The sequence below is a fragment of the Coffea eugenioides genome, chromosome 1 (assembly GCF_003713205.1).
Source record: "Coffea eugenioides isolate CCC68of chromosome 1, Ceug_1.0, whole genome shotgun sequence".
In the NCBI taxonomy this organism is placed as follows: Eukaryota; Viridiplantae; Streptophyta; class Magnoliopsida; order Gentianales; family Rubiaceae; genus Coffea; species Coffea eugenioides.
The window spans coordinates 33,361,155-33,374,661 of record NC_040035.1 but is presented as its reverse complement, the minus strand read 5'-3'; the positions used below and the strand labels follow the sequence as shown (position 1 = coordinate 33,374,661).

General features: G+C 35.6%; 3 protein-coding genes across 3 annotated transcripts; all 3 read right to left on the bottom strand.

The window, feature by feature from the left end:
* Positions 1–424: 424 nt before the first annotated feature.
* LOC113770760 (agamous-like MADS-box protein AGL62) lies at positions 425–940 on the bottom strand. The gene has a single exon (XM_027315340.1). It carries the CDS (start codon positions 938–940, stop codon positions 425–427), a length of 516 nt encoding a protein of 171 aa, XP_027171141.1.
* A 6,169-nt stretch (positions 941–7,109) lies between these two features.
* Positions 7,110–7,685, bottom strand: LOC113770751 (cytochrome P450 81D1-like). Its single transcript, XM_027315327.1, has one exon. The coding sequence runs from the start codon at positions 7,683–7,685 to the stop codon at positions 7,110–7,112; it is 576 nt and encodes a 191-aa protein (XP_027171128.1).
* A 4,557-nt stretch (positions 7,686–12,242) lies between these two features.
* LOC113770742 (agamous-like MADS-box protein AGL62) lies at positions 12,243–13,001 on the bottom strand. Its single transcript, XM_027315315.1, has one exon. It carries the CDS (start codon positions 12,999–13,001, stop codon positions 12,243–12,245), a length of 759 nt encoding a protein of 252 aa, XP_027171116.1.
* Between the last annotated feature and the right edge of the window lie 506 nt (positions 13,002–13,507).

The window sequence follows — 13,507 nt, the reverse complement described above, 5'->3', positions numbered from 1 at the left end:
AGGTACTAGTGTTTCATGCTCAATGAGTAAAGGAAAAAAAAAACTTTACTAAAGAAAAATAACGCTTTTATTTATGATCTCGATATCAAAAACGTTACAACCTTATAACTGAACGCACAGGACACATGTATGAAATCTAATAGCAAGAGAAAACTCTGAACTAAAGCTTTTCCTTGACACATGACTAGAGCACGTTGTTAGAAGAGATCCATGCAACAGGGACTTAGAATTACTTAAAAAAAAAAAAAAAAAAAGGGATACAAGAGAATAACTCAAGAGTCGAGACCACAATTTTATATGTATTGAATACTTGCAAAAATAACTAGGAAATTAGGGGAAATCCATTAAGGTTTAATATTGGAAGGACCCTTTATCTTCTATAAAAACTATCATTCTCAAACAAGTACTGAGATATATTTGCTGCCTAGATCTGGCGCTTAAGTTCATCCTGAACCTTCTTTTTAAGTTCTTCCAGTGCCTTCTTCATCATCAGAAGTTGCTCCAGATTCATCTCTCCAATTGGAGCCTGCCACCAATTCTTGTGCTGGCCTTCTTTTATCATCTGACCAAGAACTTCTTCAAGTTTTTTGTTGGCTTTCAATTGTGTTTTAAGGTCGATAATTTTATTATTGAGTTCATCAATGTTATCTCCATGGTGATTGGCAACATGGTGATTAGTGCCACCATGGACGCTAGGTGATGGCTTGTTTCCAACGAACTTATCAATGACAGATTCGAAAGATGAATGACCAAAAGAGTAAGCCCTTTTTCCAGGAGAGAACACCAACAGAGCAACTTCTGCACCAGTGAGAGTGCAAAGTTCGTTGGCTTTCATGAAAAGGCCATTGCGACGCTTTGAGAAGGTAACATGGAGATTGTTATTTTTCTCCATTTCAACTATAGGAACCTTTTGATGACCTCTAGTTAATTTTTTGGCCATGGCTTAATTTGATCGATTCACAATGTTAATATTTGAGAACAAGGAGGGTATTTATAGGGTTTTTCTTTGTGCCTATTGATGCCGCTTTTCCTATTGTGACCTTGTCTTATATGGCAAAAAATTAATTCACATTGGAGTCACATTTATCCGCAATCTAATGCATTTATGGTAGGAAATCAGATTTAAAACTTACCAAATCAAATTCTGAACAATTGTTCAATTAGCTTCCACATGCCAAAGATTTGCATTAAAATTTTTTTCCTAATCTAGTTTCTAAACAGTTTTACAATCAGCATCCATGCATGTGGTAGAAATTCACATTAAATTTTTTGCCAAATTGAATTGCTTAATTATGAAAATCTTTATACTTACTCATTATTATAGATCTACCTTTTATGTTTGTTGACTGTCCACTTTATCACCAAACCAAAAAGTCAACCAATTTTATTTAGAGCAAATTATCCGATTGACCACTAAACTTTTGCAATCGTCGAGTTTTGGTCACTCAATTATTAAAAGTCTGGTTTTGTTCATTTAAACGTATAAAAGTTAAGACGCGAGCCCATTCTGTTACATTTAGCCGTTAAGTTCGCCGATCTGTCTGTCCCGCAATTTCCAAGACAAAAGACAGGGTCAATTTAGGAAATTCAACATGCACTTGCACCTCTTGTTCCCCTCTTCATAGGTTGACCCAACAAGCTCAATCTCTCCACTCTCCTGTCACACCTTCTCCATCCAAAACAAGGCCTCTCCAAGTCTGCTCCGCCAGTCCTAGATATGCTGCAGTGGAAGATAGATGCATGTCATACAGCTCAAACCCCACCACTGAGGTCTAATTACCACCAGTACAGCGGTGGTGGCTTGCACCAACAATCCAGAGGCATGACCAGTGCGGTGCCTAATTACATGGCCGCAACAGAATCTGCTAAAGCTAGAATATGCTCTCAGAGTGCACGGCGACAGAGGCCAGCCACCCCAGAGAGGGAAAGAGTCGGCTCGGTTAAGAAGAGGTTGTCGTTTCCTGTCCCAGACCCATATGGTACAGGCCGGGCTACAGAGATTATATGAGAAGCCCAAGCTTTAAGAGTGCTTGTGGAGTGCACTGGGGTTTGAACAGTAGTCTAACTATTCATCTTGCAACACTGAGAGTCTGACAGCAGGGGAGATTTCACCTTCTTCAACCGGCAACTTGAGAAGGTGGTTGAGGTGATTGAAGGGGATGAAGAGAAAAGCTTCGATCGAGCATTAGATTTGGAGGGCCCTCGTAATCTGTACTATTTGCTTCTTCAACTCCCAATTTGACTGCGTATTTTTTGCTTAGTTCCAATTATATTTATGTCCCGCTTTGCTCATCAACTTTTTATTCATTTGAATTTCCTAAATTGACCCTGCTTTTTGTCTTGGAAATCGCGCGAACAGATAGATCGGGGAACTTAACGGCTAAATGTAACAGAATGGCCTCGCGTCTTAACTTTATACATTTTAGTGATCAAAACCAGACTTTTAATAGTTGAATGACCAAAACTCGACGATTGCAAAAGTTTAGTGACCAACCGGATAATTTGCTCTTTTATTTATTAATGCCGCTTGTAATAAGTTACAAGGTTAATGATAGTTGTACTTGACATTGTTAAATTCATGTACAGATAAAGCATAGTTGTACAAATTGTTAAACTCTTCTGTATAAAATGAAAGCTTTCGGATATAACTTTTAAATATTAGTATTTATCCATCATAAAGTTTGAAAAAGCAAGGTCATGTTTGATAACCTAATTTAACACTTAAATTTAATGAATAAATTAATGAATTCAAATCTTAACATGTTTCAAACAGGTTTGATAATTAAAAATTAAACATTTGGAGTAACTAAGTGGCACTAAATTTTTAATATAAAATTTGCTACAAAAAAAAGTGATAAACTATTCACTTATCACTTAATAAAATACACACTCAAATGTATCAGATCTAGTACTTAGCAATTCAATAATTTAATGGATTCAGATTTTAGACTTCAAATTTCAGATTTCAGTTTCTAGAGTTCAATTTTATCAAACACACCCTAAGTTTTCCCTTAAATTTGGTTTCTCAGAATCAATCATTCTCAAATCCTAGTCCAATACTGCATGTGGCATTTGTATGAATCATTTCTGTACCTTTTTTTTTTATTATTTAAGTTTCTGTACTTTAATCCTCTGAACCATACGGTAGATATATAATTTTAGCATTGTAAATATTGTTGCTAGATATACAAAATAAGAACCGTTTCGAGGACCAAACGGTTGTAACTTATTACCCGAAGGTTATTCCTACTTCCAATCAAAGCAGTAATATAACATTTCAGACAACATCCTATTTTTTTAAATATACCCATCAAAACAACTCCGCCAGTACTAGATTTACAAGTGAAAAAGAAATTTATATTGGACAGTGATAAGAATAACTTGAATAAAAAAAGCCCACTCATTTTAAGTTCTCATTTTGTCATCAATAACAAACAAAATATTTTCATCTTTCGCGACGATTGCAAAACACTGGCTTCAATGGCTTTAACATATCCATGGTTCGAAGACTCGGCCGAGACCGAGACGACTCGGCCGAGTCGTCACCGTCTCGGCCTAGTCCGAGACGAGACCGCGACGAATTGAGACCGAGATACTCATCTCGCCGAGAAATCGGCCGAGACGTCACCGCGACGGATTGACTCGGCCGAGTCACACCGAGTCACTCCGAGTTATCCCGAGTCAAGACGAGAAATCGGCCGAGTTACACCGCGACGGATTGATTCGGCCATTTCTTTGGCTATTTTTTATTATTTTTGTTTAGCATACTTTTTTTATATTATTAACAATTTTTAGAATATTAAATTCTTTAAAATTTGCGTCTCACCGAGACCGTGACCGATATGCCGAGACCGATGTGGAACGTTCCAAGCCGCGACCGCGACCGCGACCGCGACTTTGAACCATGAACATATCCCTTACTCGATTTCTCTGCTTCGCTTTTCTTGATTTTCAATTTAAAGCATTCAAACATAATGTATCCCTTTTCTGTGACAATATTTGTACTACTTATTTTTTGTGTCTAGATTTAGATTTAGATATAAATTTGCTATTGCTAAAGTTTTATGCCTGGTCCATATTAGTTATTTTCACATTTATCTCTCCAAATCTATAACAATGGAATTAAATTTATCAAGATATCAATATATAAAATACATTCAATCATTTGGTACAAACTGACTTTCCTTCACGGGGATCGGATTGGGTGGTAAAAGAGAAGGGAATGTAAGTAGGAGATCTTGAATTTAAAATCTTTCACTTAAAAAAAAAAAAAAAAAAAAAAAAAAAGAAAAAGGAAAAAAAAACTTTTCTTCAAATAAAATGAATTCTCCACTATCTTCTTCGAATACAAAGTTTTGATCTTATCCTACTTGATTTTAGCCGAAGTCTTACTGGTGACTCCTCATAAAATCTCATTAAAGAGATTTATTATGAAAAATAATTTTCACATTCTTATCCATCTCGCCGAAATCCTCACCATCCATCTTCTTTGGTTTTTTTCTCAACTCATGGCAACTCCATATTACACCAAATAGGCTCCAACAGGAGCTACAACATTTCAAAGATGACACCGTGATTGAATTTCTCATCGGCAGTCTTTCTTATCTTTTATTGCCTCAAAACCCCTAGAGTTTCTGATACCAGCTGTGATGACCGCTCCTAGAATATTCATAAGAGAGGATAAAAGAACCCTTAGAACTTATACAAGTTTGTATGGGCTGGCCCTAAAAAATTCACAAAGACAAGGATACAATGGCTTTTGACATCCCACAAAGACAATAACAGAGTAGAAATAAATCAAAGAGATAAACACCAGATTTATGTGATTTGGTAAAAAGACCGATCTCCATGTAAGTGGAGCGGAAGTTTAATATGACTAAGAAGAGTACAAAGTATTAAACAGTAAATGTTCATAGGCTTAAAACACTTACACATGAATAGCCCAAAATAATGCAAACACGTACCTTAATGACCCAATGGCTCAACTCTCACTAACTAACCCTATTGAATAACTCTCTAAATATAAGTACTAATAGAAGAGAAACTCTTCTAAACTTCCACGCGTGATAGGTGCAAGTCAAATGCCCAACAGATCCAACACCGGTGTGTCCAGAAGAGTAAACCCATCCTATATAGGAGAAAACAAAACCAAAATGACATTTGCACTACTTAGGTGCAAAGTTCATTGGCCTTTTCTCAGAAAGACCATTATGGCGCTTCGAAAAGGTTAGCTCTAGCTTGGTGTCATTTGAATTTTTAGCATACGGGCTTTTTGGTAACCCTCAGATAACTTTGTAACAATGATTTATTGATGTATTGGCAATTGACTATAGGAATATCTGAGAAATTAAAGTGATGGTTTCTAACCCTTGAGCTATGCTTCTAACCCTATTACGGCATTGCATATGTAAGAAGAATTCACAATAATAATATTTATGATCACTAGTCATTTAATTAGTAACATAGCGGTAACTTTCAAACTCACTGCTATTATTTTTGGCCCGTGATTTAGTACTTTTACAAGGGGTGAGCATCGAAATCGAATGCAGTAATTCAAGTGAAAGAAATCTGTAATTTCGGAAATTTGGCTCTAAATATTTCGACCATTTTGCATTCTTTGGAATTCAGTTTTGTCTCAAAATGAACTTGGAAAGTAGTATTTTACTCTTGCATTGAATTAACTTTCAAAAGAAAGAAAATATAAAGAACTTGAATTTCAAAATCTAGAATTTCACAAATCAATTAGTGATTTCCATTTCAATCAATAGAGGTTTAGGACTGAGGATGACCGTGGCTTGTCGAGAGTGAGATATTAAAATAATGGAGATAGTAGAGAGTGTGAGGCAACCATTTTTGGTGGCCAGTAGGGTATATAGAAAAGGATTGTCATGAAATGAGCGATGGGTTTTGGGTGTGTTAGAAATTAGACTTGGGTTGTGTGGGATGGTTTTTGTTTTTAGTTATCATTTTATTATACATGTATAAATTATCATTTAAAACTAAATTATAACCTTTTTGATAAAAATATCAGCATTTCATTAAATCTTCACTAATGGCAGAAATAACGTCAACCACACAAAATTACAGATAGATCTAAAGAACAAATCTTAGATACTACAATATTAAAAATCAATAGAATATTACTGTGAAACTCCAAAAATATCAAAAGATAAAATAGGAAGAATTGCATCAATCGTTCCTCACATGTCGCTAATGTAAAATTTTAGTCTCTCAAAATGAAAAGGAGCAATTTTAATCCCTAACAATAAAAAATGATCACTTTTCATCCCTAGTCACTTTTCTAGTTGAATTTTTGCCGGAATCAATCACAAGCACATCACATGATCATTTTTAAAGGGTAAATCTAGTAGATCACTTCAAACAATGTTCCTGGTCCAGGTTCTTGCTCCTGAGCTTCTCATAATACTCCGCATAGGGAAATCCGTGTAGAGAACCGGCAAACCATCAGCTGCGAGAAGCCAGTGACAGTCTTGGTTGATTAGCATTGACGATAGCTCGATGCCGCACACTCTTGTAAATCCCATTGCTCAGGCCTATTTTAATTAATTAATCTTGGAAGTTAAATTGTCTTCAAACTGTTACCTAATCTGTAGCATTGATGAGGTTGCACATTGTGGGTATTAAGAAGAAACAAAGGATCCAAACCTGTAACTAATCATCTATATTGAACTTGAAGACCATTCACTATCTTTAAGAACTTGAAGACCAGTGACATTCAAATCTTGAAGAAGAATGGTGAGGCAGTAGGATCAGTGTGCCGAGAGCCATGTGCTGTCCTTGCTCGCCGAATAACTCCTTGATTCAAGCCTTTGTCTAGGCTGGGCTCTCTGCGATGGTTTCCTGTAATTGTACCCAAGTACCTCAACTTCTACACTGTAATTGCTCATGATTTCCCTGTCAGTCCAAATCATAATATTTTTTGAGGAGAATTATAATTTTGGTCCCCAATCTATTTCGAAAATCAATTTTGGTCCCCAATCTATTCAATTTTGCGCTAAAGTGGACAATTGACGGAATCTCTTCAATTTCAGTCGGAACTAAGTCACGTGAGATCACCTGCCGGCAACTAAAACCCCTTTTTCAATTTTTTAATTTCTAAAACACGTTTTTTCTAATGGCTTGGCTTTTGGCATGGACACTCCTGTCCCTTCAGCCAGAGCAATCTCCTCCTCGCCAATTCTTTTCCAATCAAAACTTTGAATTAGAGATCCCAAGGCCAAACCCACCACCCGCTGTGCTAGACCAGAACCAGGGCAAGATCTCCTTTCCATCCCAAATGGAATCAGCTTTGATGGCTGAACCTGCAAGCCTTCGAATCTCTCTGGCTTGAAGCTTGTTGGATCATCCCAAACGTTTGGGTCCCTGTGAACAGCCCATGCATTAACTAGCAAAATTGTGCCTCGTGGAATATTGTATCCCTCAATACAGTCGTCGGACGACTCATGTGGCACTAGCATTGGTGCTGTTGGGTACAACCGAAGTGTTTCTGAAATAATGTTATGAAAATAAGGAAGATTGGATAGATCATGTTCGTCGACCAATCGATCAATCCCTACTTGAGTATCCAATTCAGCTCGAGCTTTCTCTAGCACCTCGAGATGGTTGACCAAAAGAGACAAGGCCCATTCTATAGTCACCGATGTGTCTGTTCTAGCCGTAAGCATGACCTATCAATAATATACTAGTGGTTCAATTGAATGCTCATTCCCGTTCAATGGTGAAGAGTGGCTAATAGGGAAAGAATATACTTACCAGTATAATCCCTTTGATGATTTGGTCTGTATAATCCTTTTGATTTCCAATTATTATCATCTGCTCTTCTCTCCCGGCTGCTTGCTTGCTTGCTTATGAAGTAGTACTGCTGCTGCTGCTGTTGTTTGTGCAGGAGAGTTGAACTGGGTCCGTCTCTGGCGTTGATTGCAGATTATCTCCATTACTAATGGAGGCAAGAATGAGACTTGGACTTGGAGGCCAAACTGAGCTTCTTACTCGTGCTGTAGGTTCTGGGGATTTGAAGGCGGCAGTCAGCAAGAGGAGTAATTTGGATTGTGAGATTACCTCTTTCATGTCTTTGTTTAATAAGACAAAAGGCAAAAGAAAGTTGAAAATATTAAAAAACGTGTTCTAGAAATTAAAAAATTGAAAAAGGGGTTTTAGGTGCTAGCAGGTGATCTCACGCGACTTAGTTTCGATTGAAATTGAAGAGATTCCGTCAATTGTCCACTTTAGCGCAAAATTGAATAGATTGGGGACCAAAATTGATTTTTGAAATAGATTGGGAATAATTCCACACATACACTATAGATTGGGGACCAAAATTACAATTCTCCCTATTTCTCGTCACTACGATTTTTAATGAACAATAAAAAATTTTCTGCAAACTTCCATTTCTTCAATCACACATCTGTTATTGTTCTCAAAATTCAATCCTCATCTTTTGAAAAAAATTCTAGAAAAATCTTACTTCAAAATAGACACACCATAGAACTTCTTTCATGGGTTATCAACCGTCCATGAAGCTTTCACCATAGCTGGCGCACTGCAACCACACCTTGGTAGTTCTGCCGTGGCAAATTCACTTTTTCTTCATTGTTAGATTTTGGGATTGGAAGAATTGAAGAAGATTGAGAGTAAGACTTCGGTCTTTGGTCAATATTGAAGTGATTAGCAAGATTCACACTTTAAAAATTGGTCACATGATGTGTCTGTGGCTTGTTCCAGCCAAAATTAGATGGGAAAAGTGATTAGGGACTAAAACTAATCATTATTTATTTGTAAGAAACTAAAATTGATCCTTTCATTCTAAAGGACAAACTTTTCATATTTGCAATATGTGAAAGACAGCTGGTGCAATTCTCTCGATAAAATACTTATAACCTCATGTTATCTGTGCATATTTTCAATCTTACCGGTTGCTACCTCCTAGATCTACTAATGAACTTATTCAAGCCCACACATCAAGGTGCAATCTAACAAGGTAGATTTAAAAAATCTCAAATCTAATAACTAAATTTGAAAAAAACTTAGATCTAATGTAAAAAATAAGAAAAAATTACAAAACTTTCACTCAAAATCCCTAGGAGAGGAAACTCTCACTAGGAATTTTCAAGAGATGAGAAATCTCTCACTAGGTATCTTTAGGAGAGAAGAAACTCTCACTAGAAAATCTTACAAGGGACTTTATTAAAAAACACCAAAAAAATCGAAAAAAAGGTTTGGAAGGGAAAGAAACCAATTGATCTATTCTAGAGAAGAAGATTTTCTGTTTGCTAGCGAAGGAAAAGTTAGAGAGAATAAGGAGAGTTTAGATGTGGAGAAAGAGTTTATGATTCTAATTTATAACTCGTACATGTACATATAATCTTCAAGGGAGGTGGCCCTCCAAATTACTGCTGCTTGATTTCCAAATTTGAAATTTATGGATTCGAATTCTAAAAAGCAATAACCAATTTGTACCATATTTGAGGTATCTAATTCAAAAGTCACCGAATATTCAACCCAATTACTAATTTACTGATTTTGAGTTTGATTTTTCAAATTCATTCGACGATCAATAAATTGGTGATTGCCCATAGATGTTCAACCCGCAATTGTGAATCCACTAATATGGTTTTGCATTTTTACATTTCTGCAATTGCAAGATTAATTTTCTTAATGGGCTTAAAAAATTTTAAAATCTCTCACATCTTTCTATTTTTACATTTCAATTACTTTTAAGTAAAATTTTGGCTTTGTTTGGGAAATGAGTTTTTTAGGTATTTGTTTAAATTTTACTATAATTTACGATAGAATTTTCATAAAAAATTTTGTATTTTCTAGAGTGTTTGGAAGATGGTTGTAAAATGAGTGTCTAGAAGATAATTGTAAAATCCAGTTGCTTTCCATACATCACTCACCTCTACCATTGAGTGCTACCTACCCCACCAATAGTTACCACTACACCTATCCCCATCCTCTCTTTCCCCTCTCATCGCCACCCTTTTTCTTTCTCTTCTCTCGACATCTCTTTTCCCGCCACTCTCTCCCCTTTCCCTCTTCTCCCCACAACACTACCATCTCTCCCCTCTATTTTCTTCCTTTCTTTTCTATCCCTCTAACTCTTTCCCTACTATCCATGGTCCAAATCACATTGCAACTATCTTTTTCCTCCCTCCTCTCCTTTCTTAAGAGAAGGAAGGAGGATTTGAGAGGAGAAAGGATGGAGAGGGAAGTGGTTGTAAGGTAAGAAGACAATAGAAAAGAGAGAAATGGCGAAACAAATCTAGACCAAATCTAGTTCAGATCGATAGTATAAGGTTGCAAGATGGGGAAAAGAGAGAGGAGAATAGGGAAGAGAAGGCATAAAGGGAGCAAGAAAGAGAAAAAATGTAGCCAGTTTTGAGGGATAATTTGTCATGGCAGGTGATAGCGATAATGGGGTGTTTTTTATGCATTTGTGCTTAATAAACTTCGAAAAAAATTTGGGTATTGTAGTATTTCTCAACATGTTACTCTACATGGTATATTACAAAAATGGTAAAATTGCACAAATTGTCCTTGACATATTAATGACATGAAATTTTAGTCCTTAAAAATCAAAATGGGTGGCTTTAGGCTACTATATATAAAAATATTCACTTTTGGTCTCTAGTGACCTTTCTAGTCGAATTTTGGCCAGAATAAATGAGGAACACATTACATATCCAATTTTTAAAAGGTAAATCTAGTAAATCACTTAAATTGACCTAATTCCTCACATAATCCACTATTCCCCCAATTATTCGCAACCCAAAACCCTAATTTCAAAAACTTGCATTAATTAACAATGGTGGATCTCTATGAGGAGCCTTTTGGTTGTGAACCATTGAGCATTTTGTTCTTTACAAGTGTGGGAACATGTTCATGTCGTTTAATTTGATTTTAATTGGGTTTTGGAAAAGAATTGTTTTTAATTATTGAATGTACTTTTAGGAGATTCTAATTAGTAGTTAATTTTATAGTGTGATGGGTTGGGAGAAATGTGTATCTTGCTATAATGCCTTAATATTTCAGCTACATATTACAGAATTGGTTATGAGTTTTTCAATTTTAATAGTTGTTCTAATCTATTTAAGATCTTATTTATCTTGAAGAAAGCAAAAATAAAGTAAAGGTGATACTTCAACAATTAGAAAAGATCTAGAATAAAAACTAGTTTACGCATTAATTGGCTACGTTAAGAGAACAAAACTAAATGACAAAGCAGATGAAGGTATCCCAACTCCATGCACCAGAACTTTTATCAACTATGCTACTAATAATCCTTTACCTACCAATACTCCCTTTCAAGTTCTTCATAATTTGTTCACTCACAAAATTTAGGAAGAGCAAATAGTCCTTAAATTTCCTTTGAATCATGGAACTTTTAGAAATATTAGACTGTAGCTGCAAAAGCCATATTCTGAATAGGACATACAAAATAGGATTGTATTTGTATTATAGCATCTAATATATACAATCCATTCAGTTTTATACGCCAAAAATTTATGGAATAGTCTCCTAAACACAAGCAAATATGGCAAAATAAAAGATTAAGTGATAATTTTCCACAGAGAAAACCCCATAAAGGATCTATCTCATTTCTTGAATTGTGAATTTATTTTTTGTATTTAACATAAAAAATATAGGCATACCCAGGAACAATTTTCTTAGAACCCTTGGTTGCTAATGCTTGTATTGTTGAAGCATACCTAGTATGCATATATTTTGATGCCACTGGATTTACAAACTACATCATAAAAGAGACAAGCTAGGAAAAAATAAGAGCGACTTGAGCAATATCCAAATGCAAACCCAAATATGAGTTTTGGGGTCCAAAAATTTTTGAAAAATAGTTTTTCTTTTTTTTTAATTTATGTGGATGGAAATTAAAATATTTTGTCATATGAATTCATATTTCAATTAAATACTTGTGTATCAAAATTACATGAACTAGGGGAAAAGAACGTAAAATAACTTGTGTATTAAAATATTTTACTGATGTCCTCTATATCAAAACAAAATTTAACCTTATAAATGTATCCACGGAACATAAAATAACTAAATTAAAAAGAGAAAACTCCGTACCAAACTTTTTTCTGTTGGTACATAATCATTAGGGAACCTAATTAGAAGAGCCTCCATACAACCAAAATTTAAAATTGAAATGACCTAATGAAAAAGACACAGAATAATTAAAAAGCTAGGACCACCATCTCATATGTCTATAGAAACTTGTAAAAATGGTTAGAATTGTTTCCATGAGACATGTTGGAATCACCAATTACAGGTGCCATAGCATTTGAACTAGTTGTTCCAACATTATCTCTTGCTATAGCACCAAATAGGGAAAATCCATTAGGGTCAGATGCCCTATTACCATACGGGACACCCACACCATTAGAAAGGCCTATGTTTCTTCCAGAATTACTCTGTCCAATCAAGTATTGAGGTATATTTATTGCCTCAATCGGGCTCTTATGCAATTCATTCTCAATCTTCTTCTTGAGGCCTTGCAATGCCTTCTCCAACTTTTGAAGTTCCTCTAAATTCAGCTCCTTAATTGGAACCCTCCACCAATACTTTTGTTGGGCTTCTTTTGCCATCTGATCAAAGACTTCTCCACGTCTTTTCTCAGCTTCCAGGAGTTTTTCAAGGGCTGTGAGTTTGTTGTTTAGCTCGCTAATATCTTCTTGATAATTGGCAACAGCATAGCGGTCAATGCTGCCATGGATGCTAGGTGTAGGGTTTCTTCCAAGGTACTTATCAACGACAGATTCGAAAGATAAATGACCAAAGGAGTAAGCCTTTTGTCCTGGAGAGAACACCACCAAAGCAATTTCTGCTTCTGTAAGTGTGCAAAGTTCACTGGCCTTTTTGAAAAGGCCATTGCGACGTTTTGAGAAGGTAACCTGCAGGTGGCTCATCGTTTCCATTTTAACTATAGGAACCTTTTGCCTACCCTTTGTCAATTTTTTCGCCATGGCTGATTATGATGAACTTACTATGGCAATATTTGAGAAAGAATGGTGTGTATTACATGAGGCAGAAGGGGCTTTTATAGAAATTTTTTGTGCTCATTAATTCTTTCTTTCCTATTTTAAAATTGTTTCATATGGCAAGTAATTAAGTCAAAATCTTGGAGTCTTAATTATCTTCCATTCATAGCATTTATTGTGGGATAACAAATTTCCAAACTTATCTAATCTAGTTTTTGAACAGTTTCACAATTTGTATCCATGTGGCAAGAATTGGCATTCAATTATTTTCCTACTTTAAACCGCTTGATTTAAAATTTTGAAGGATTAATTACTCTAAATCTCTTGATACTTACTTTGGCTGGCCATATTGCCAGAGCTATTAGTTTCCTTCCAGAGCAGTTTAGTTTTCAAATACCAAATTTACCCTTATGAAAGTTAAATCAATAAACTATTACTTAAATGATGGATCCACCGCTATCTCCCTTTCCTCATTGCTACCATCGTTGTCC

Excerpts from the sequence above, each read along its gene's own strand:
- LOC113770760 (XM_027315340.1), bottom strand. The coding sequence starts at position 940 with ATGGCCAAAAAATTAACTAGAGGTCATCAAAAGGTTCCTATAGTTGAA.
- LOC113770742 (XM_027315315.1), bottom strand. The coding sequence starts at position 13,001 with ATGGCGAAAAAATTGACAAAGGGTAGGCAAAAGGTTCCTATAGTTAAA.
- LOC113770751 (XM_027315327.1), bottom strand. The coding sequence starts at position 7,685 with ATGCTTACGGCTAGAACAGACACATCGGTGACTATAGAATGGGCCTTG.